Source organism: Pan troglodytes, chromosome 22 (assembly GCF_028858775.2).
Source record: "Pan troglodytes isolate AG18354 chromosome 22, NHGRI_mPanTro3-v2.0_pri, whole genome shotgun sequence".
Lineage (NCBI taxonomy): Eukaryota > Metazoa > Chordata > Mammalia > Primates > Hominidae > Pan > Pan troglodytes.
The window spans coordinates 44,197,922-44,222,922 of record NC_072420.2 but is presented as its reverse complement, the minus strand read 5'-3'; the positions used below and the strand labels follow the sequence as shown (position 1 = coordinate 44,222,922).

The 25,001-nt window shown below is 42.3% G+C and overlaps 1 protein-coding gene across 7 annotated transcripts in view; it reads left to right on the top strand.

Moving 5' to 3' along the window:
- The window catches only part of HSF2BP (heat shock transcription factor 2 binding protein), a 128,014-nt gene that overhangs the window by 29,680 nt on the left and 73,333 nt on the right, over positions 1-25,001 (top strand). For all 7 annotated transcript variants that reach the window (XR_010154406.1, XR_008541558.2, XR_008541557.2 and 4 more), the window contains exon 7: positions 15,897-16,014. Coding sequence is in view for 4 of the 7 variants with exons in the window: in XM_531485.8 (XP_531485.2) it covers positions 15,897-16,014 (118 nt within the window). In the remaining 3 variants the exon portion in view is untranslated. The remainder of the gene's footprint in view (positions 1-15,896; positions 16,015-25,001) is intronic.

The following is a 25,001-nucleotide window of genomic DNA, read 5'->3' as shown; positions in this document are numbered from 1 at the left end:
ATCTTCACCAAGAGTAGATTCCATCTCAAGAAACCACTTTCTTTGTTCTTCCATAAGAAGCAACTTATCCTTTTTTTCTACCACCACGTCTGTAGTTACTTACTCCACTGAAGTCATGAACCCTTCAAAGTCATCCATGAGGATTGAAATCAACTTCTTCCGAACTCCTGTTAATGTTGTTATTTTGACCTCCTCCCATGAATCATGAATATTCTCTTGTTGCCCAGGCTGGAGTGCAACGGCATGATCTCGGCTCTCTGCAGCCTCCACATCCTGTATTTAAGTGATTCTCCTGCCTCAGCCTCCCGAGTAGCTGGGATTACAGGCATGCGCCACCATGCCCGGCTAATTTTGTATTTTTAGTAGAGACGGGGTTTCTCCATGTTGGCCAGGCTGGTCTTGAACTCCTGACCTCAGGTGATCTGCCCACCTCAGCCTCCCAAAGTGCTGGGATTATAGGCATGAGCCACTGCGCTCGGCTGAATCATGAATATTCTTAATGGCATCTAGAATGGTGAATCCTTTTTAGAAGGTTTTCAGTTTACTTCACCCAGATCCATCAGAGGAATCACTGTCTATGGCAGCTGTAGCATTATGAAATGTAGTTCTTAAAAAAAATAGGACTTGAAAGTTGAAATTTCTTTTTGATGTATGAGCTGAAGAATAGGTATTGTATTAGCAGGCATGGAGTCAACATTACTCTCCTTGTACCTCTCCATCATGGCTCTGATTGACCAGGTGCATTGTCAATGAACAGTAGTGTTTTGAAAGAAATCTTTTTTTCTGAGCAGTAGGTCTCAACAGTGGACTGAAAATATTCAGTAAACCATGCTGGAAACAGGTGTGCTGTCATCCAGGCTTTGTTTTTCTATTTCTAGAGCATAGGCAAGAGTAGATTTAGCATAATTCTTAAGGGCTCTAGGATTTTCAGAATGGCTAAATGAGCATTGGCTTCAATTAAAGTCACCCGCACCATTGGCCCCTAACAAGAGAGTCAGCCTGTCTTTTGATGCTTTGAAGCCAGGCATTGACTTTTCTCTAGCGGTGAAAGTCCTAGATGGCGTCTTCTTCCAATAGAAAGCGACTTTGTCTACATTGAAAATCTCTTGTTTAGTGTAACCACCCTCGGCAGTGATCTTAGCTAGATCTTCTGGATAACTTGCTGCAGCTTCTCCATCAGCACTTGCTGCTGCACGTTGTACTTTTATGTTATAGAGACAACTTCTTTCCTTAAACCTCATGAAGCAACCTGTACTAGCTTCCAGCTTTTCTTCTGCAGCTTCCTTACCCCTGTCAGCCTTCACAGAATTGAAGAGCATTAGGGCTTTTCTCTGAATTAGGCTTTGGCTTAAAGGATTTTTGATGATTTTTGATCTTCTGTCTAGAATACTTGGGCTTTCTCCATGTCAGCAATAAGGCTGTTTTGCGTTATCATTCATGTGTTCACTGGAATAGAGCTTTTAATTTCTATCGAGAACTTTGCATTTGCAGTCATAACTTGGCTGTTTGGCACAAGAGGTCTAACTTTCAGCAGGTCTCAGCTTTGGCCATGCCTTCACTAAGCTTAATCATTTCTAGCTTTTGCTTTCAGATATGTATCTTTTCCTTTTGCTTGAACATTTAGAGGTCATTGTAGGGTTATTAACTGTCCTAATTTCAGTATTGTTGTGTCTCAGGGAATAGCAAGTTCCTAGGAGAGGGAGAGAAACGGGAATGGCCAGTCATTGGAAAAATCAGAAGATAAGTAGCATGTATTGATTAAATTTGCTGTCTTACATGGGTGTGGCTCATGGTGCCCTAAAACAATTACACTGGTAACATCAAAGATCATTGATCACAGATGACCATAACAGATGTAATAATAATGAAAAAGTTTCAACTATTGCAAGAATTACCAAAATGTGACACAGAGACATGAATTAAGCACACTCTGTTGGAAAAATGGCACCAACAGACTTGCTCAATGCAGGGTTGCCACATTCCTTCAATTTGTAAAAAAACAGTATCTGCAAAGCACAATAAAGTGAATGCAATAAAACGAAATGTGCCTGTAATTCTTTTCAGCTGTAGTGACTGTTACAGAGACTGGTGTTTACAGTCAGGGTTGAGAGTGTGTAAACATCTCTCAGGAGTGTTTTCAGATATTAATGCTGGGGAGCACCCTGGATAATCTGATTCCATAGTTCTGGGATAGGTACCGGGTATGTTTATTTTGGAAAATCACCCCAGGTGATTCTGATAAGTATCAGTTATTAAGAATGAATGATCTGAAGGAAACAGATGAGTTTGCATGTTCTGTGTAGTTATGTACCTTGACAGAAAAAAACAACTAAGTTTAGCTGCTTTTATTCAGAATCATCATTTTACTGTCTGGCTAGCTAAAGTAAAAGCCTTAAGCTAAGCTTAAGCTGAGCTCTTTGCTATTGTTTTAGTATAATAATTATATAATTCCAAAAACCTAAATTGCCTCTTCAGTAAAATTCTCCTAAAAGATAATAAAGTAAACCTTTCCCTGAGAGTTATGATAAAATTCCGTATCAGAACTATCATAAGGGATAAAGTCCAGGAACTAAATAATTTCTCAGTATAGAAGCAAGGCATGGTGGCTTACGCCTGTAATCCCAGCATTTTGGGAGGCTTGAGGCGGGTGGATCACTTGAAGTCAGGAAGAATTCGAGACCAGCCTGGCCAACATGGGGAAACCCTGTCTTTATTAAAATACAAAAAAATTAGCCAGGCGTGGTGGCACGCACCTGTAATCCCAGCTACTCAGTAGGCTGAGGCAGGAGAATTGCTTGAACCTGGGAGGTGGAGGTTGTAGTGAGCTGAGATCGTGCCACTACACTCCATCCTGGGTGACAGAGCAAGACTCCGTCTCTAAAAAAAAAAAAAAATTTCTTGGTATAGAAAGAGGTGGAATGTACTAGTGAGTATTGAGGCTCTTTGTTCTGAAGTCAGTGAAATGGTTCAATACATTGCTGTGACTTATCAGCCTTAAACAACGAGATTCAGAAAATATGACTAAGTACAGAGTTTATTTGTGCACAGAGCTTGACAGTGGCCACTCAGAAACACCAACTTCAAACCAGTGGGGTCAGGGTTCCAAAGTGAAGAAGATATCACTGATATAGGCAGAGACAGAGAAGTTCCAGCAGGATTAGAACATTTTCCATACAAGACCAGTGTGTGTGCCACAGTGATTTGACTGTTTATAGATTGCTACATTCCAAGGAGGGTTATCTGAGGAAGTCTTATCTTCAGCAGTTTGGTCTTAATTATTTACAGGAAAGAAAAATGCAGAATTTGCAGCCGCATATCTACATTCCTCACAATGGCTGGGATAATTTAAAGTCCCAACAGCTTTAAGTTTGAATTATTTAATTTCAGACTTTTTTTTTTACATTGATCTTTAATCTCTGCTTTATTTGCTTTATTATTATTTTCCCATGCTGTTCTTAGGAAAATTCTCTGCTGTTAAAGTGAGAGAAAATTTTATTTTTCTTTTGGTGTTATTCTTTTATTGAAATCCTAATGGGGTAGGTCTGTGTAGACATTTGTTTCTTAATCCTTTAAAACTTGATGATAGTTCTTGCGGGGTGGATGCTGAGACTGTGATGTTTTCTGGCTATTCCTTACTCCAGTGCAGGGCAGCATTCTATACGTTCATCATGGCACCTACAGTTGTAGCAGGCTTGCATTGCCCTCCCTTTAAAAACATTGTTTGAAGGTTGTCTTTTAACAGAAGGCATTTGCAAATTAAATAATTTGCGTTTTCTTCTCTTTGCAAGTGACCCCAAAGGCGTATGACCTATGTGACTTGTCATGTTGCTGGTTGTGAATTTGAGCTGCCTGAATTGCTGGCTGACATGCTGGTGAGGCAGTGGGCTGTGAGTGAAGCCGCCCTGTTGCCCAGCATTCAAGCTCAGCGCGGCTTTGTTTTCCTGTGTTTGTGGTGGTTTACATAGGAACTCTTATGAAGAGTTGGATAGTGGGCACTTATATTTGCATGTTAATGAATTTGACTGGGAAGAATATTTTATTAAAGTGCTGATTTGCAGAGGCTTGGGGGCTTATGAGTCTCAAATACCAAGACTGTTCTGTGGGTATAGGTAATAGAGACCATGGGTTAGCTCTCAAATGGATCCTTTTCCTTCTGAAACAAATGTTCTTTTTAAAATTTTACATACAGTGAATTCATTCTTTAGTTTTTTTTTTTAAACCTTTTTGCAGTTCTGTAAATTTCTACAAAAGTATACAGTCATTTACCCACCACAATTAGGTTGTGGAACTAATTCCTTCCCCCAGACTTCCTGCACGCCATCCTTCTGTAGTCCAGTTCTCCACTCATCACCAGCCCAAGGCAACCACTGATTTTGTGATTTGTTCAGTATTTTAGCTGGGGTTTTTTTTTTTTTTTTTTTTTTTGCTGCCTTGTATGGTGTCCAGCATATGCCCCAGGTGAGCAAGTGCTTGCTTCATGTATCTGCTTGGAGGCTGTTGTCTTTCGTCATTTTTCAGATTGGTTGGCTGATGTCCAGCCTTAGCTCTCTAATGTGTTCAAGAAGACCTGTGATTTTGGTAAATTATCTCTCCCTCTGCCCCCGGAAAGAATGGGGTAGCTGTTACCAGTTTTCTGTATCCTAAGCTAAAGCTGGAAATCAGGAATTTATTTAAACCTTGAAATTGTTAAATTTCTACTCAACTGTAGTCACTGTTCTTTAATGATAGGTTAGTGTAGTGCAGAGGAGGTTTGGCTCAGTGAATCTACTTCCCAGGATGTCAGTTCTCTGGACATCTGTAAGGTGGAATAGTAACATCTGCTCTAATGACTTTACATATTGTGAATTTTCTACTGAACTGTAGTAAATGATAGCACATTGATATCAATGTGATTGTTTCCAGTAACTTGGATAAGAGGGCAAATGAAGAGTGTGAAAGAGACGGAAATCTTCACAGTCCTGTGAAGATTAACTGCTTAACTTGCTAGTGAAATCTTTTAAATGCTTTTTCTGCTTTTCAGTGATTTGAAAATCATGATTGTACTCCTTGTCTCTGGTTTATGTATTCAAATAATGTTAGATAATAATTGCAGCATCAAAATTACTTTTTGATAATTGATAATTTGGGGGCAGGACTGGATCCAGCTTAGTCTTCCAGGGACCTTCCTAGTTACACAAAGTTACCAGCAGAGCACCTTTGTGTCAGTGACCGTGGCTGCTCTTGGCCTGCCAATCCCTCCTCCTCCACATGCTCACACCAACACATGGAGGCAGTGTGGCGTGCAGAAAAGGCCAGGTGGGGCTTGAGGCCTCATGTCCATTGCTGCTTCTGCCACTGACTAACCCTGTATTCTTGAATATATGACCTTCGGTTTTTGTCTTCTGAGAAGAGTCTGACACTAGATGACAATTATGGTATCCCAGTCCTAGAATTGTGTGACTCTGCATGTGGAAGAATAAGGTGCCAGTTTTGAGCTTAAACTTACTGGTCTTCTGTTGTCAGAGTCTAAGTCAGCAGTGAAGGGTCAATAAACAGGCATTTGGGTTGTTTCCACCTTTTGACTGTTATGGATAATGCTGATACAAGCATTTGTGCAGAAGTTTATGTGTGGATGTATGTTTCAGTTTTTCTGGGTATCTACCTCGGGGTGGAATAGCAGGGTGTAGTAACTCTGTTTAGCTTTTTGAGGAACTGCCAGACAGGTTTCCACAGTGACTGTACCGTTTTATGTGCTGGTGGCTCCCTTTCCCCATGTCTTCAGAACAGCCCATCTTTTTCTAGGTGCGCAGGAGTCCTTGTTGCTGTTTTTGGTTCTTTGAGCACCCATTTGTTTCTCATGTACCTTGATCTCTAGGAGAGATCATTAGCATTGTCCTGTTTCCCCCATTGTGATTGAACCTCCTGAAAGGTGAGGTTAGTTTGGAGAGAGTTGATTTACAACTTGAGCACTGATCAACATTATTTTTTCGTCTTTTTTTTGTGGAATCACCTGTTGAATCATCTGTCAGGACAATAGCTGAACAGAAACTTTTAATGCAACAGGTAGCAAACAAATATAATTTGAGGCCCTATAAGAAGGAAGACCACTCTGGAACCTTGACCCAGGTGACTTCATCACCAGCCTTGTATTGACTCTGTACTTTTAAGATGAGACCCTCTCAACAAACAGCATAAAGTCAGGCTTTGGTATGGGAGTGTTGTCTACAAGATCTCTTCTGGGCATGGACACTTGTTGGACTATGGAGATAACCTTGAGGCTCTCGAGGTTTCATTAATTTTCTGCATTTTTTAGTTTTAATTTCATGTATTTATGGTCTGATCTTTATTATTTCTTTCCTTCTAGTATTTTTTAGTTTGTTCTTACTTTTCTATTTCCTTGGTGCATCATTAGATTGTTTATTTGGAGTCATTCAGCTTTTTTGATACAGGCATTTATTGCTATAAACTTCCCTCTTAGTATCGCTTTTGCCATGTCCTAGAGATTTTGGTATGTTGTTTTTCCATTTTCATTTGTTTCAAGAAAATTTTAAATTTCTTCCCAATTTTTTCATTGACGCATTTGGTTGTTCAGGTGTATGTTGTTTAATTTCCATGTGTTTATATAGTTTCTGAGGTTCCTCTTGTTATTAATTTCTAGTTTTATTGTATTGTGGTCAGAAAAGATACCTGAGCTGGGCATAGTGGCCCATGCCTGTAATCCTAGCACTATGAGAGACTCAGGTGGGACGACTGCTTGAGGTCAGGAGTTTCAGACGAGCCTGGGCACATGGCAAGATCCTATCTCTACAAAAAAAAAAAAAAGCTGTTTGATATGATTCTACTTTTGAATTTGTTGAGACTTGTTTTGTGGTATAAGATGTTGTCTGTAATGGAGAATGTTCCATATGCTGATGAAAAGAATGTATATTCTGTAACAGTTGGGTGAAATGTTCTGTAAAGATTCAGGTCTGTTTGGTCTAGTGTGTAGTTTACCTCTGATGTTTCTTTGTTGATTTTTTTTCGGTCTGGACCATCCGGCCATTACTGAGAGTGGAATGTTGAAGTCTCTACTGTTATTGTACTGCAGTCAATTTCTCCCTTTAGATTTATTAATGATTGATTTATATACTTGGATACTGCTGTGTTGGGTGCATAGATATTTACAATTGTTATATCCTCTAGCTGAGTTGGTCCATTTTTCATTATATAGTGACTTGGTCTCTTTTCACAGTCTTTGACTTGTAGTCTATTTTATCTGATATAGATGTAGCTACTCCTGTTTTTTTTGGTTTCCAGTTGCATAGATATCTTTTTCCACCCTTCACTTTCAGTCTGTATGTGCCTTTATGGGTGAAGTGGGTTTCTTGTAGGCAGCATGTAGTTAAGTCTTGTTTCTTTCCATTCAGCCACTCCATATTTCTTTTAATTAGAAAATTGAATCTGTTTATATTCAATGTTACTATCGATAAGTAAGGACTTATTACTGCTAATTTGTTGCTTGTTTCCTAGTTGTTTTGTAACTCCTCTTCTTTTTTCTTGCTTTCTTACTGTCATCCTTTATGGTTAAGTGATTTTCTCTGGTGTGTTTTAGTTCATTGCTTTTTATTTTTAGTGCATCTATTACAGATTTTTACTTTGTGGTTACCATGAGGCTTACAAAAAAATCTTTAGATATAACAGGTTATTTTAAAGAGAGGACTTATCTTTGATCACAAAAAATAATAGAAACAAAGAAAAAACTAAAAATACCCCTATACTTTAACTCCATCCCCCATATTTTGACTTTTTGTTATCTCAATTTACGTGTTTATATTACCTGTCTTTTAATAGGTCGCTGTAGCTCTGATTGTTTCTGTTTCTAGGCTTCACACTAGAGTTTTGCGTGGATTGCACATCATGAGTACAGTATTAGAGTATTCTGGGGTTGTCTGTGTACCAGTGTGTTTTATATTTATTTTATATATTATTTAAGTATTTCTTTTTCCAGTGGGTTTTATACCCTCAATTTTTTTTCTTTCTGCATGTTAGTGTGTTTTTCTTTCAGTTTGAGGAACTTCCTTTAGCATTTCTTCTAAGATAGGTCTGGTTGGTGTTAACTTCTCTCAGTGTTTGTTTGGGAAAGACTTTATTAGTCCTTCATATTTGAAGGATGGCTTTGCTGGATACGATATTCTTATATAGTGTTTTCTTTCTTTCAGAACCTTGAAAATATCATCCCACTCCTTCCTGGCCTATATGGTTTCTTCTTCTTCTTTTTTTTTTTTTCTGAGACAGAATCTTGCTCTCTTGCCCAGGCTGGAGTGCAGTGGCACAGTCTCGGCTCACTGCAGCCTTCAGCTCCCAGGTTCAAGTGATTCTCTTGCCTTAGCCTCCTGAGTAGCTGAGACCACAGGCATGTGCCACCACGCCTGGCTAATTTCTGTTTTCTTAGTGGAGACAGGGTTTCACCATGTTGGCCAGACTGGTCTCAAACTCCTAACCTCAAGTGATCTGCCTGCCTTGGCCTCCCTAAGTGCTGGGATTACAGGCATGAGCTACTGTGCCCAGCCTGGCTTGTATAGTTTCTGTTGAGAAGTCTGTCACCAGATGAATTGGAGTTCCTTTGTTACTTGTTTCTTTTCTTTTGCTGTTTTTAAGTTTCTCTCTTTATTTCTGAATGTTGAGAGTTTGATTAGTATGTACCTTGGGGTACACTCATTTAAGTTGACTCTGGTGTTCTGTGGTTTTCCTGTAGCTGGATATTTATATCTTAAGTTTTGGAAGTTTTCTGTTATTTCTTTGAATAAGCTTTCTACCCCTTATTGTTGCTCATCACCTTGTTGAACACCATAATTCTTAGATTGGGTCTTTTGAGGTAATTTTCTGTATCTTGTAGGTGATCTTCATTCCTTTGGTTTTTTCTTTTTCTCCTCTCTGTGTTTTTGATAGCTTGTCTCTGAGCTCAGTGATTCTCTGCTTGATCCATTCCGCTGTTGAGAGCCTCAAATTAATTTTTCAGTTCAGCAAATGTGTTTCTCAGTTCCAGGATTTCTGTTTGATGGTGATGATGATGGTGATGATGGTGATGATGATGATGATGATGATGATGATGATGATGTTGATTTTTTAGAGATGGGATCTTGCTCTGTTACCCAGGCTGGAGTCCGGTGGTACAATTCTAGCTCACTGCAACCTCGAACTCCTGGGCTCAAGCAGTGCTTCCACCTCAGCCTCCTGAGTAGGTAAGACTACAGGCGATCACCACAGTGCTTGGCTAATTTTTTATGTTTTTTGTAGAGATGGGGTCTTGCTGTGTTGCTGAGGCTGTTCTCAAACTCCTGGCCCCAAGGCCCCTATCTCAGCCTTTCACAGTGTTGGGATTACAGTCATGAGCCACTGTGCCCAGCAGTTTGATTGTTTTAAGTTTCAATCTCTTTATTAAATTTCTCTGACAAATTTCCGAATTACTTTGCTATGTTATCTTGGAGATCACTGAATTTCCTTAAAACTACTATTTTGAATTCTTGGTCAGAAAGCTCATATATTGCCATCTTGTTAGAGACAGTCACTGGTTCCTTGCTTTGTCTGTTTGGGGAGGCCGTGGTTCCCTGTTTCCTGTTGTTTCTTACGGATATATGTCTATGTCTTTGCATTGAAAGAGTATTTATTCCAGTCTTGTCTGTCTGGGTTATTTTGGTTTTTATTGGATATGTTTACTTAGAGATTCTTTGTAATTTACTTGTTGAATTTCTTCCTTTTTTTCTGCTAGGTTGCTGCCTCTTTATAGGCACTAGATGGTGCCTTAAGCCCAGGTTTACCTTGGCTCTAGGGAACCATCAGAGTATTGCCCATCCCGAATGGGGGAGGTCACAGAGAGGATAACCCGGCAGTGTGGGAATACTGGCAAGGTGTCTGTGCCCAGGGGACCTGTGGGACATACCTTCTACTGTGTGCATCTGCTGAACAGCCACTCTGATTTGGTGTCTTCTCTGGCCAAGTTACAGAGCAGCGTTTCCAGGGCTGGGAATAGTAGTTCTGCTTCCCCACTTTGCCTCTGGCTATCCTCAGGGATAGTTTCCCTTCAGGTACTTACAGTGGTTCCCATGGGTTGAAGCAGGGACAGGTCTTCCGCCAGGGAACCTAAGATGGTGGGACAGTAGTTGTTCACCTCCATCTGCTTTTTCCAGTGTAGCAACTGAGTTGTGGAAATTTTCCTCACGCTTGGTGCTGGGCACATTATGGAGACTGGTGTCACAGGTATGAAAGTCCAGTTGTCTTACTGTCTGTTCAGAGTTTTTTCACTTGTCTGTTGCCGTGAGAGCTGTCTGAGCCTCATATTTAGAGTTCTGGGATATTGCTGCTGATAATCTTGGAGCTGCTGTATGTTCGTTTTTGGTTTTCTTTTGGGAGGCAGTGAAGCCAACTTGCTTCTATGCCACCATTTGGAACCAGAAACTCCTTGTTGCCCATATTTTAATTGGGTTATTTTCCTTTCTGTTACTGAGTTTTAAGAGGTATTTGTAATATACTAGTACCTTATCAGAGATATGATTTTGAAATACAGCCATACCTCAGAGATACCGTAGGTTTGGTTCCAGATTACTGCAGTAAAGCAAATAGCACAATAAAGTGAGTCACATGAATTTTTTGGTTTCCCAGCATATATAAAAGTTGTGTTTACAGTGTACTTTAGTCTGTTAAGTATGAAATTAGCTGGGTGTGGCGGTGCAGGCCTGTAGTCCCAGCTACTCAGGAGGTTGAGGGTGCAGTGAGCTGCGATTGTGCCACTGCACTCCAGCCCAGGTGACAGCATAAGATTCAAGAAAATAAAAAAGGAATTTTATAGCTTTAATTCTTTCTTTTTTTTTTTTTCTTTTTTTGAGACGGAGTCTTGCTCTGTCGCTCAGGCTGGAGTGCAGCAGTGCGATCTCCACTCACTGCAAGCTCTGCCTCCCGGGTTCACGCCGTTCTCTTGCCTCAGCATCCTGAGTAGCTGGGACTAAGGCACCTGCCACCGCGCCCGGCTAATTTTTTTTTTTTTTTTTTTTTTGTATTTTTAGTAGAGACGCGGTTTCACCATACTAGCCAGGATGGTCTTGATCTCCTGACCTCGTGATCCGCCCGCCTCAGCCTCCCAAAGTACTGGGATTACAGGCGTGAGCCACCGCGCCTGGCCAGCTTTAATTCTTATATTCAGATCTTTGATCCATTTTGAGTTAATATTTGTATATGGTGTGTGGTAGGTATTCAACTTCCTTCCTTTGCATGTGGATATCCAGTTGTTTTAGCACCATTTGTTCAAAAGATTATTCTTTTATCATTTCTCCATTGATTTGTCTTGGCACCTTTGTTGGAATTCAGTTGACCATAAATGTGAGGATTTATTTCTGTACTCTCAATTCTACCATTGATTTATATGTCTATCATTCTGCCAATACCCTATTACTACTTTTTTTGCTCAAAATAAGATGAAACTATTACAGTCTAAAGCAAAAGTATCGGACATAGTACGTCTCAACTCTGTATATCCTTTTCAGCACGAATAATTGACACCAGATTCTTTTTTTTTTTTTAAATGGGGTCTCACTTTAATTGCCTAGGCTGGAGTACAGTGGCCTGATCATAATTCGCTGTAGCCTCAAACTCCCGGGTTCAAGCAATCCTCCCACCTCAGCCTGGGTAGCTGGGACTATAGGCATGAGCCACCACACCTAGCTAATTTTTATTTTTATTTTTGTAGAGATGGGGTCTCATTATGTTGCCTAAGACTCATCTCAAACTTCTAGACTCAAGTGATCCTCCTACCTTGGCCTCCAAAAGTATTGGGATTATAGGTGTGAGCCACTATGCTTGGCCCAGATTTATTTCCTTTTTTGTTTGAGACTGAGTTTTGCTCTGTTGCCCAGGCTGGAGTGCAGTGGCACCATCTCAGCTCACTGCAGCCTCTGCCTCCCGGGTTCAAGTGATTCTTCTGCCTCAGCCTCTTGAGTAGATGGGATTACAGGTGCATGCCACCACACCTGGCTAATTTTTGTATTTTTAGTAGAGATGGGGTTTCTCCATGTTGGCCAGGCTGGTCTCAAACTCTTGACCTCAGGTGATCCACCCGCCTTGGCCTCTGAAAGTACTGGGATTACAGGTGGGAGCCACCGTACCTGGCCCCATTTCTTGAATTATGTAATTACTATACTAATCTCTAGAATTACCTATAAGCACTTTTAATGAAAAATGAACCTAGAAAAATCATTTTAACAGAAAAATTAACTGGCAGTTTTTTAGTTTTGGTAGATGGTAACAAAGTCAATTCTGTAGGCCTTGAATTGACTCACAAGCATTCTAGATAGATTAAATATCAGTAAGCAAAGTACAAATTACCATGTAAAACAAAGAAATTCCAACAGATTGACAAATACTGAAGCTGTGTAGGAATTTATTCACATTTATTTTACTTTGTAGTTCATGTTTTAGTGATATTTAATGAAATGCAGCATTGGCATTTGCAGTTAAAATACTGGATATATGATACAGACTTCATTTACCAGTACATTTGTTGTGTTGGGCATTGTTGCTTGCTATGAGATATATATATATATATATATATATATATATATATATATTTTTTTTTTTTTTCTTCAGCGATGTATTAGTAATGTTTCTATTTTCTATTGCTGTGTAACAGACCTCCTCAAAATATAAAGTCTTAACATTTATCTTGCTCGTGGGTCTACAGTTTGGTCAGGCTTGGCAGGGACAGTTTGCTGCTTCTGCTCTCCAACATCTGGGGCCTTAGCTGGGATGACTCAAATCGTTGAGGGATGGAACAGCTAGGGGCTAGTGGGGTGTCTTTCTCTCTCTTCTTTCCTCATAGAGTCTCAAGGCTTCTTCACTGTGCTATTTCTTATCCTTTTTTTCCTTTTTTCTTTTTTTTTTGAGATGGAGTCTTGCTCTATCACCCAGGCTGGAGTGCAATGGTGTGATCTCAGCTCACTGCAAACTCTGCCTCCCAGGTTCACGCCATTCTCCTGCCTCAGCATCTGGAGTAGCTGGGACTACAGGCACCTGCCACCGCGCCCGGCTAATTTTTTGTATTTTTAGTAGAGACGGTTTCACCATGTTAGCCAGGATGATCTTGATCTCCAGACCGCGTGATCCGCCCGCCTCGGCCTCCCAAAGTGCTGGGATTACAGGCATGAGCCACCGCGTTTTTTCTTTTTTTTTAAAGACAGAGTTTTGCTCTGTCTCCTAGGCTGGAGTGCAGTAGTGCAATCTCGGCTTACTGCAGCATCCGCCTCCTGGGTTCAAATGATTCTCCTGCCTTAGCCTCCCAAGTAACTAGGATTATGGGTGTGAGCCACGACGCCTGGCTAATTTCGTATTTTTAGTAGAGACAGGGTTTTGCCATGTTGGCCAGGCTCATCTCAAACTCCTGACCTCAGGTGATTCACCCACCTTGGCCTTCCAAAGTGCTGGGATTACTGGCGTGAGCCACCACATCTGGCCTTCACTGTGCTATTTCTGTGTGGTCTCTTCATCATGGCAGCCTCAGGGTAGCTGGACTCTTTCATAGTGACTCAGGGATCCTAGAGCAAGTGGCAGGAGACCGAAGTGGAAATCTTAAGGCTTCTTCCTGTCCATCCTTGGAAGGCTCATGGTGTGCATTCTGCTGCGTTCTACTTGTTACAAGTGAGTCGCAGTGTAGGTGACTACTCAAGGGTCTGAACATGAGGCCAGGCCCACCTGGTAGCCATCTCTGGAGTCAGGCTACCAAATAGTTCTATGTTGCTTGCTATGATATATATATATACATATATATATATATATATATTTTTTTTTTTTTTCTTCAGCGATGTATTAGTAATGTTTCTATTTTCTATTGCTGTGTAACAAACCTCCTCAAAATATAAAGTCTTAACATTTATCTTGATCGTGGGTCTACAGTTTGGTCAGGTTTGGCAGGGACAGTTTGCTGTTGCTGCTCTCCAACATCTGGGTTTCTGCTGGGTTTCAGTATATTATCTGAAGTTATTTACATGAATAATGCTTTCCCCTGAAAAGCTACCTAAAAGCTATCTTTTATGTGTTTCTGATGCCAAATGCTTACTTGCTTTGTTTTTCTCCTAAAATATTTCCTTAGTAAAACTAGAATGTGTCATATTCTGGAAAATGTACCTATCAGGTTAAAATTCATTGACCAAAGAAGGTAAGTTTATGTCATTGAAAGGTTCTGTCAATAAAGTTATGGCTGTCATCAAAGCGTGTACTTGAAGACACTGCACCAATGATATGGTTAAAATGCTGCAAAGACAAGTAGAAAGGGGGAAACATCTGTTAGGTTTAGTAGACTTTACTATCCCTCTTGTGGTCCATCTGAGACCAGGTGAACAAAAGTAAATAGTAATGTCAAAGATCTGAGTTCATGAAGCTGGCTGGGTAACATGAAATTTTATATTCTGCCATCAGATTACATCCAGTCAAAGGCAGAAGAAATAAGGGATAAAATTCAGCTTCCATTTTTGATAATTCTTAGCAAGCCAAAAATAGAAGAAGACTTCTTTAAACTGATAAAGGGTATCTACCAGAAACAGATCCGACATCACACTTAACTGTGAATTTTTAGAAGCGTTTCCATTAAAATCAGGAGCAAGGCAGTGCTGCTGCCCCATCTCTTTTCCACCTTGGTCTCGTCATTTGGCTTAGAAATCTTAGTCAGTTTGAATCATGCTTTACTGTCAGACCCAACTAAAGAAAACTCTTAACAAACACATACATAAATGCACTTGGATCATTGGATACTTCGAGGTATTTGGAAATGTTGATGGAGCCAGTAATGGCTGCAGCACTGCCCATTGGGAGCAGTGTAATTACTCGGTCTGGTCTTCAGGCCGATTCGCAGGGCCTCAGGCATGAAGAAATGGGATACTTGCTGTTCCACAATGGGACATAAAATTGAGAAAATAAGTTTTCTTCAAAATCCATTTTCATACTCTTTTTTGACTACATATAATTTCAGTTTGTATCATGGCTAAAAGTTATTAGCAAATATAGATTGAATATTCCTTATCTGAAATGCCCGGGACCAGAAGTGTTTTGGATTTTGGAATACTTGCATTATACCTACTGGTTCAACACTCTAATTCAAAAATCTGAAATCTGCAATGCTCTGTGAGCATGACCTTTGTGCATCTTTGTCAGTGCTCAAAAATTTTTAGATTTTGGAGCATTTTGGATTTTGGGTTTTCAGATTACGGATGCCATTAAAGGTGAGTTTTCACATCCTCAGTCCCAGATAAGATAATCAGCCCCCACCTTATGTTTGGACCCTGACTGCCCACAGCTGTTTAATGCAGCACTCTGGAGCATAGTGACTGCAGACTTGGTTAGATTCCAGGGCTCTGTTTCACTCTTTCGGCGCTTGCTAATCACACTGCACATTACTTGATATTTCGGTAACTCTTGTGGTTGTCAGTGATTCTTTCTGAGCTGTCATTTTTGTTGATAATACTTTTTTTTTTTTTTTTTTTTTGAGACAGGGCTTTGCTCTGTCACCCAGGCTGGAGTGCAGTGTCATGATCATGGCTCACTGCAGCCTCTACCTCCTGGGCTCAAGCAATCCTTCTGCCTCTACCTCCTGGATAGCTAGGACTACAGGTGTACACACCATGCCCGGCTAATTTTTAAATTTTTTGTAGAGATAGGGTCTTGCTGCGTTGCCCAGGCTGGTCTTGAACTTGTGGCCTCAAGCAGTCCTCCCACCTCAGTCTCTCAAAATGTTGGGATTACAGGTGTGAACAACCATGCCTAGCAATTTCATTTATAAATGCCTCATTGTCAGCTGTGTTTTCATTAGGTCTTTTAGGAGAAAATACTCTGTTCTGCACAAAATTGTCTAGGTTCTGAGTCATAATGATCTTGATGTTTTGTTTCATTTTCTGTTGCAGATGTTGCTGCTATAGCATGTGGTCGTGAATTCTTGGTTAATTCAAGCCGGGTGCTCTTGGACACCATATTGCAACTTCTGGGAGACTTGAAGCCAGGACAGTGTACCAAACTCAAAGTGTATGGTGGATAATGTTAAAAAGTTAATTCTATTTACATATTAATTAGACTGTGCTGATTGGGCCTCTCTTCAAGTAAACACAGTTAATTTTGGTGGTAGTTTTAAAAACTAGAAGAAATAAATTCCTGGAGAAGTTAAGGGCGTGCACTGTCTCTTAAATAGCATTTTAGAAAATAAATTTAAGGAAGGAATGTTCTCACCTTAGAGCAATCAGTGAGTCCCAATATTATCACATGGTACTTCATGGGTATGTCAAAATGAATTTAAATAGGTATCTGTTATGGTAGCACCACACTTCCAGCTACTAAAATCTGTATTTGTTTTCTATTTTTATGTAACAAATTATCACTAACTTGGTGGCTGAAACAACACCATTTATTATTTCATAGTTTGGCAAGTCAGAAGTCTGAGTGGGTTTGAGAGGTTCTCTGCATAGGTCAAAAGTGAGGTGTTTTCCAGGGTGGGATCTTTTCAGAGAATCTGGGGGAGGAATCTGCTTCTGGGCACTTTGAAGTGGCTGGTGGAGTCCAGTGTCTTGGTTTCTAGGAGCGAGTTCCCTGTTTCCCAGCTGGCTGGTCAGCTGTGGGTCAGCTGCTGAGGCAGCTTGCATTGCTTCTCACAGGGACCCCATCTTCAAGCCACAGTCGCTCATTGAATCCTTCCCACGTTTCCAGTCTCTGAGACTTCCTCTTCTGCTACCAGCAAGATGAAACTCTCTCTGCTTTTATTCTTTTGTTAAAAAATTTACTTCAAGAAGGCAGAAACTCTGCTTCTTATAGATCTGTGTGTTTAGATGGGGCATACCTGGGTAAACTCCTTTTGATTAACTCTTGAGTCAGCTGGTTAGTAACCTTAATTACATCTACAGAATCCTCTTTTCCAGGCAATGACATAATCAGCGTGTGATAATTTATAGTCCCAGAGATTAGGGCAGGAAATCTTGGGGAGAGGGGCAGTGTAGGATTCTGCCACTCACACTGTTTGTTCTGAGTGTTGCCTTTGACTTCTTAGAGCATCTTTATTTTTTAATTATTTTTTTAAAGAGACCGAGTCTCTACAGACCTTGCCCAGGCTGGCCTCAAACTCCTAGGCGTTCAAATAATCCTTCCACCTCAGCCTCCTGAGTAGCTGGGACTATAGGCATGTGCCACCATGCCCTGCTGTGGAGCACTTTTTTTTTTTTTTTTTGAGACGGAGTCTTGCTCTGTCACCCGGGCTGGAGTGCAGTGGCGTGATCTCGGCTCACTGCAAGCTCCGCCTCCCGGGTTCACACCATTCTCCTGCCTCAGCCTTCCAAGTAGCTGGGACTACAGGCGCCCGCCACCACACCCAGCTAATTTTTTGTATTTTTAGTAGAGACGGGGTTTCACCGTGTTAGCCAGGATGGTCTCAATCTCCTGACCTCGTGATCCGCCCGCCTTGGCCTCCCAAAGTGCTGGGATTACAGGCGTGAGCCCCTGCGCCCGGCCTAGCACTTTTAAAAAGTAAGAGCTTCTGTAAAGTCTGTGCCAGGTGCTTCCAACACCTGTGTCATCCTGGCCTCGGTGTCTCTTGATTGTTTTTTCCCATGAGAGTTGAGATTTTCCTGTTTCTTCATATGCCAAGTAATTTTGGATTTATCCTGGACATTTACGTGATCACCGGTCTTGTTTAAATCCTTGGGAAATGCTGGTGTTTATATTTTCACAGGCAGTCAACCCCTTTGGGTCAGATTCCAGCCAGCCTTTTCTCTGTTTGGTTTCAGTGTGTCGTCCTGTTTTCAGAGTCTTTACAGTGCTATTGGAACTGCCCCTCGTGAGTGCCGCCCAGTGGCCAGTCTGAGACCTGGGTGGTCTGGATCTTAGGTTCAGAGTCTTTCAGATACTGTTTATGATCAGATCCACACAGGCACAACTTGGGATGAGGCCAGGAATTTATAAACAACTTTTTGGGGTCACTTTTCTGAGCTGTTAACTCTCTGGGTACACTTTAGTTACCTGGGACTGCCTTTTTCAGTCCCCCACCTGGAATGCTGGGGCTTCGTATACCCTGCTGTGTCCAAGTGCCTGCAATTCTGCCCTCATCCCGCCCTGCGGCAGGAGTTGAGAAGCTCTTAGAGCTTTCAGGTGTAAGGAAAAAATTCCTTTCCCCCAGAGTTTGAGTTACCTGGGGGATGTCCCCACTGCTACCGTGCTTGGTTGCTGGCAGGAGACCCCTTTCCCACTCCTTGAGCCTCACTAGAGACCTTCTCCTGGTGCTCTCTGTGTGGCTCAGGGCTACTTCTGGGTTTTGGAGCTCCCTCGAGTCCAGGCCAGGGACACTAGAGGAAAAAGTGGTAAACTCTCTGCTGGTTTAGTGGTTCTTAAAGTTTTGATCTTCTTCCCCTATCTGCCTGCTACTGTTTACTTTTCAGAGTCCTCAAATAGCTGCTTCATGTATTCTCTTTGGAATTTATAGCTGCATTCAGTGGAAGCGAGACTGGAGGGTGTGTTCAGGCCATCTTATCCAGAACCAAGCTTTCTAGTCCATTTTAATATTTTGTGCTAACAAATATCTATACATACATAATACATATAATACAGTGTAACATATATGCAAAAAAAATTTTTTTTTTGAGACAGAGTCTTGCTTTGTAACCCAGGCTGGAGCACAGTGGTATGAACATGGCTCACTGCAGCCTCGACCTCTTAGGCTTAAGTTATCCTCCCAGCTCAGCCCTCTGAGCAGCTGGGACCGTCGGTGCATGCCACCATGCCTGGCTAATTGTTAAATTTTTAAAATTTTTTTGTAGAGACGGGGTCTCTCCATGTTGCCCAGGCTGGCATAGATGGTTTTGTTTGGGGGTATAATTTTACAAATTGCTTGTGGATCTAGTTCATTCCTTTTAAGTACCTTGCATCAAAGGAGATGTAATATTTGGATTATCCTTCCCTGACTGATGGGCATTTAAGTTACTTTCGGGTTTTACTTGACAAATATAATGCCGTAGTGAGCATCCTTGATAAACTCTTTGCCAACCTGTCTGAGAGTTCTCCAGGAGTTTTCCTAGAGGAAATATTTGAGAAGTAGGACATGGACATTTTCAATTTGATAAGATACTGCCAAATTGGTCACCATAGTGTACATTTCTACCTGCACCATGTCAGTGTTCGTGTTTCCCACGTCCTTGTCAGCACTTTGCTATTTATTATATTCCTCTAAAGAAAAAAAAATATGTGTATATGGAGAGAGAGAGGTGCTGGGGGAAGAGGGGGAGAGACAGGGTCTTGCTGTGTTACCCAGGCTGGAGTGCAGTCGTGCAATCACGGCTCACTGCAGCCGCGACCTCCGGGGCTCAAGTGATTCTCCCATCCCAGCCTCCCAAGTAACTGGGGTCCCAGCTACTCTGCACGCCACCATGCCCAGCTAATTTTTTTTTTTTTTTTTTTGGTATTTTTTGTAGAGACAGGGTCTCACCTTGTTGCCCAGGCTTGTCTCAAACTCCTAAGCTCAAGTGATCCACCTGCCTTGGCCTCCCAGAATGTTGGGATTACAGCGTGAGCCACTGCACCTGGCCTTAAAGAGTATTTTTATCATCCACCTATCATCTGTCTGTCTTTGTCCTTCTCTCCCTTCCTTCAGATTTAGATTGCCAGTGAGGTTGAGGCTCTTCACATGTTTGTACCATTCCAGTTTTTCCTTTGAGTCACCTGTCTGTGTCTTGTGCCCACTTTCCTGTTGGGCTGCATTTTTCTTAGTGATCTGCTGTAGGTCTTTGTGTGTTCTGGATACTAATCCATTGCCTCTTTTGCTTCTGTGGTCTGTACAAGGTCCATATTTATGGGCCAGCTAAAGTCCCCCTTCAACTTCCAAGGCAAAGCTGTGTGTGAGGGCTGGGTCACTTCTAGCCTCTCCGGTTCCAGTCCCTGGAGCTCTGTGCCTTTGGGTCCTGGTGAGCTCTTGTTGATTGCAGTGGGAGATGGGGAGAATTGCCTTCAGAGCCATTCACTGACTTTCTTGGCAGTCTTCCATTTGGCCACTGAGCAAAGCCGCGTGTTTAGCCTCTGTCCTGACTCGGGATCTCAGCATGCACCAGCCTGAGAGGGGCCTTCCCCCTGGGATCTTTGGCTGCCTTCCAACATGCTCATGGCTTGTTCCCTCTCACCACATCTCCAAGGCACTCTTCTCCCCTCTTTTCACCTCCCCCACTTCACTAACGCCCACCCTTGAGTCCTCTGGAGCCCCAAGACCTTTCTCATACTATAAATCAGCCTCTTTTCTTCCTGGCCTCCCCCTGCCTTGTGTATAGTTTGCCTCTCTCTGGGGAACTACACTTTCACTGCCACTTTCATGATCGAAGGTCACTCATTTTCAGCAGTTAGTACCTTAGACCCAGAGATAGGGGTTATTTTTTTCCTAGTTGCCCATTTTTAAAAAAAATTTAAATTTAAATTTTAGATTCAGGGGGTACATGTGCAGGTTTGTTACAAGAGTATATTGCGTGATGCCAAGGTTTGGGCTTCTATTGAATCTGCCACTCAGATAGTAGATATAGTACCCAATAGGAGATTTTTCAGTCCTTGTTCCTCTCCCTCCCTCTCTCCTTTTGGAGTCTCCAGTGTCTCTTGTTCCCATCTTTATGTCCGCGTATACCAAGGGTTTAGCTCCCACTTATAAATGAGAACATGCAATATTTGGTTTTCTACTTCTGGATTAATTCACTTAAGATAAGTGGATGCAGCCTCCAGCTGCATCCATGTTGCTGCAAAGGACATGGTGGTGGTCTTTCTTTCTGGCTGCGAAGTATTCCATGGCTTGTATGTACCACATTTTCTTTATCCAATCCACTGTTGATGGACACCTGGGTTGATTCTATGTCTTTGCTATTTTTGTTTTGTTTAGTTTTATTTTTGAGACAGGTTCTGGCTGTTCCATTCACACTGGCATGCAGTGGTGCTATCTTATCTCACTGCAGTCTGAAAATCCTGGGCTCAAGCAATCCTTCTGCCTCGGCCTCCCAAGTACTTGGGATTACAGGCATGTGACATCACGCCTGGCTAATTAAAAAAAAATTTTTTTTTTTTTGGTAGCGATAGGGGTCTCACTTTCTTGCCCAGGATAGTCTTGAACTCCTGAACTCAAGTGATCCTTTCACCTCAGCCTCCCAAAGTGCTGGGATTTCAGGCATGAGCCACCACTTATCTTTGCTATTGTGAGCAGTGCTGTGATAAACTTATAAGGGCAGGTATCTTTTTGGTAGAACAATTTTATTTTCCTTTGGCTATTTACCAAGTAATGGGATTGCTGGGTTGAATGCTAGGTCTGTTTTTAGTTCTTTGAGAAATCTCCAGACTGCTTTCCATAGGTGCTGAATTAATTTACATTCCCACCAACAGTGTATACGAGTTCCGTTTTTTCAGTGGTTTTGCCAACATGATGTTTTTTGACTTTCTAATAATAGCCATTTTGACTGGTGTGAGATAGTACCGCATTGTGGTTTTGATTTGCATTTCCCTGATGACTAGTGATGTTGGGCATTTTTTCATGTTTCGTTGGCTGCTTATATGTTTTCTTTTAAGAAGTGTCTGTTCTTGCGCTTTGCCCGCTTTTTAATGAGGTTGTGTGTTTTTTTCTTGTTGATTTGTTTAACTTAACTTCCCTATAGATTCTGGATATTAGACTTTTGTTGGATCCATAGTTTGCGAATATTTTCTCCCATTCTGTAGGTTGTCTGTTTACTCTGTTGATAGTTTTTTTGCTGTGGAGAAGCTCTTTATTTTAATTAGGTCCTAGTTGTCAATTTTCGGTTTTGTTGCAATTGCTTTTGTGGACTCAGTCAAATTCTTTGCCTAGGCCGATATCCAGAAGACTATTTCCTAGATTTTGTTCTAGGACTTTTATAGTTTGAGGTCTTACATTTAAGTCCTTAATCCATCTTGAGTTAATTTTTATCTGTGGTTAGAGGTAGTGGTCCAGTTTCATTCGTTTACATATGGTTAGCTATTTTTCCCAGCACCATTTATTGAACAGGGAGTCCTTTCCTCATTGCTTATTTTTGTCAATGTTGTCAAAGATCAATTGGCTGTATGTGTGCAGCTTTAATTTCTGGGTTCTGTATTCTGTTCCATTGGTCTGTGTGTTTATTTTTGTACCAGCGTTATGCTGTTTTAGTTAGTGTAGCCTGGTAGTATAGTTTGAAGGTGGGCAGTGTGATGGCTCTAGCTTTGTTCTTTTTTCTTAGCGTTGCTTTGGCTATTTGGGCTCTTTTTTGGTTCTATAAGAATTTTAGAAGAGTTTGTTCTAATTCTATGAAAAATGATGTTGGTAATTTAATAGCAATAGCATTGAATCTGTAGATTGCTTTGGGCAGTTTGGACATTTTCATGATATTGATTCTTCCAGTCCATGAACATGGAATGTTTTTCCAGTTGTGTCATCTATGATACTTCTTTCAGCAGTGTTCTGTAGTTCTTCTTGAAGAGATCTTTCACCCCCTTGGTTAGATGTATTCCTAGGTTTTTTTGTGCGTGTGTGTGTGGCTGTTGTAAATAGGATTGTGTTCTTGATTTGGCTCTCAGCTTGAACCTTTTTTTTTTTTTTTTTGAGACAGGGTCTCACCCTTTTACCCAGGCTGGAGTGCAGTGGCATAATCACGGCTCACTGCAGCCTCGACCTGCTGATCTCAAGCGATTCTCCTGCCTGAGCATCCTGAGTAGCTGGGACTACAGGTGTGTGCCACCACACCTGACTAATTTCTGTAGTTTTTTGTAGAGACAGGGTTTCGCCATGTTGCGCAAGCTGGTCTTGAACTCCTGAGCTCAAGTGATCCGCCTTCCTTGGCTCTTCCCAAAGTGCTGGGACTACAGGCTTGAGCCACCACACCTGGCCTCCAGTTCTGTGTTGAATAGGTGCGGTAAGAGTGGATATCTCTATGTCTTATTCCAGTTCTTAGGGGAAGTGTTTCTTCTAGCTGCCCATTTTTATTTTTAATGAAATGTCCCAGAATGCTCATTTTTAAAAGGCTGTTTCTCTTCCAATCTCGTGCAAATTTTTTTCCTCCTTGAAAATTCAAGCAACCAGTTGCTCTCTTCACATCCAGCCTTTCTCATCACTGTACTTTTCTGACCATCCAGGCATTTCCCTTGTTCACTGAGTACTGGCTTGTTGGTGTCCCCCTCCCCATTTCCTGCTATCTTGAATGACTTGAACATGTTTAGGGGTGATTCATTCAACAATCTAATTTCAAGGTCACGTGCCTTTCTCAGCTCCCAAGATTTGCTGTGCCGTTCACTGTGGCAGTAGTCTGCCTTGGGCCAGACCCTGCACATTGTCATCAGGTGGACTGTCTGGTAAACATTGCTGTAGCACTCAGGCCATACCTCCTCTCCTCCCTGCCTCCTTTTCCTACCATTGTTCCCTCTAAACTGCAGGACCTCCTGCTCCTCCTCCCTCCTCTTTCCTCCTGCTCACACCATTGCCTCCATGGCCTCCCCTCCCTCCAGCTCACCCAGCCCCAGTGTGCATCACATTTCCCGATGCTTTCAACCTTGGATCAGCCCAGCCATCCTTCTTTGTTCCTACAGCTGGGGCTGTTTAGTGAGGTTTGGGAAGAAGCTTTCTTGTGTGCACGGACTCTCGTCATTTCTCCTGGTTTCCAGCACCCTGGAATCCTCTTCTATGTCCTTTCTCAGCTCCCACTCATTTCCACATTGGTGGAGGCAGACCTCGGGTGTGACCCTCACGGCCTCCCTGCTCTGCTCTTCCTTGGCAGGTGGGTGTCCCAGCAGGCGGCTTTACTTCCTGCTGCACAGAGTCAAGGGTGTGAGTGTGGCCGCCTCAGCTTGGCCCTCCCTTGTTTATTCCACTCACCTTTGCTTTTTCTTCTCACGTGTCAGAGGCACATATGGCCTGGATGTGTGTGTGTGGTGTGGGTGTGTATATGTGGCGGGGCGTGGGGAAATGAGGATGTATTTGGGTGTGGTGTATGTGTATGTGGGTATTTTTTGGGGTGTCTGGTGTGTATGGTGTGTATGCGTTTGTGTGGGGCATGTTTATGGTGTGAGTGTGAGGGAATGTGTGTGGTGTGTGTGTATATATGTTGGGGGGAGGTGGGTGTCATGTGATGTGTGTGACTGTGGTGTGTTTGTATATGTGGGACTATGAGGGATTGGGATGTGTGTATTTTGTGTGTGGGTGGAGATGTGGGTGTGGTATGCATGGTGTGTGTGGCTATGTGAGGGGGATGTGTGTGTGTGGTATGTGTATGTTGGGGGGTGTTTGTGGTGTGTATGTACATGTGGAGGGTATGGGGTATGTGTGTTTGTGGGACGTGCGTGGGGGGATATGTGTGGGTGTGTGTGTGGTGTGTGGGTGTGGCGTGTGGGGGTGTGTGGGCTGCATATGTGGGGGTGTGTGTATGTGTGTGTGTTGGAGTGTGTGTGTGGTGTGGGGAATGTGTGGTGTGTGGTGTGTGTGTCGGGGGGTGGGTGATGTGTGTTTGTGGGCTCTTTCAGCCAAGGCTGGGGCAGTTAGTGCAGTCAGCTGGTGTGTTGTGTGTGGGGTGTGATGTGTGTATGATCTGTGGTGTGTGATGTGGGTGTGTGGTGTGTGTCTGGTATGTGTGTGGTGTGGGTGTGTGGGCTCTGTCAGCCAAGGCTGGGGCAATTAGTGCAGTCAGCTGGTGTGTGTGTGGTGTGTGTGATGTGTGTGTGGTATCTGTGTGGTGTGTGTGTGATGTGTGTGATGTATGTGTGTTGTGTGTTGTGTGGTACGTGTGATGTGTGTGGTGTCTGGTGTGTGTGTGGTGGGTATGTGGTGTGTGTGATGTGTGTGTGGTGTCTGATGTGTGTGGTGTGATGTGTGATGTGTGTGTGGTGTGTAGTGTGTGTGTGGTGTATGGTGTGTGATGTCTTTGTGGTGTGTGTGTGATGTGTGTGGTGTGTAGTGTATGGTGTGTATGTGGTGTGTGGGTGTGGTGTGTGATGTGTGGTGTGTGTGGTGTGCGATGTGTGTGGTGTGTGTGGTGTAT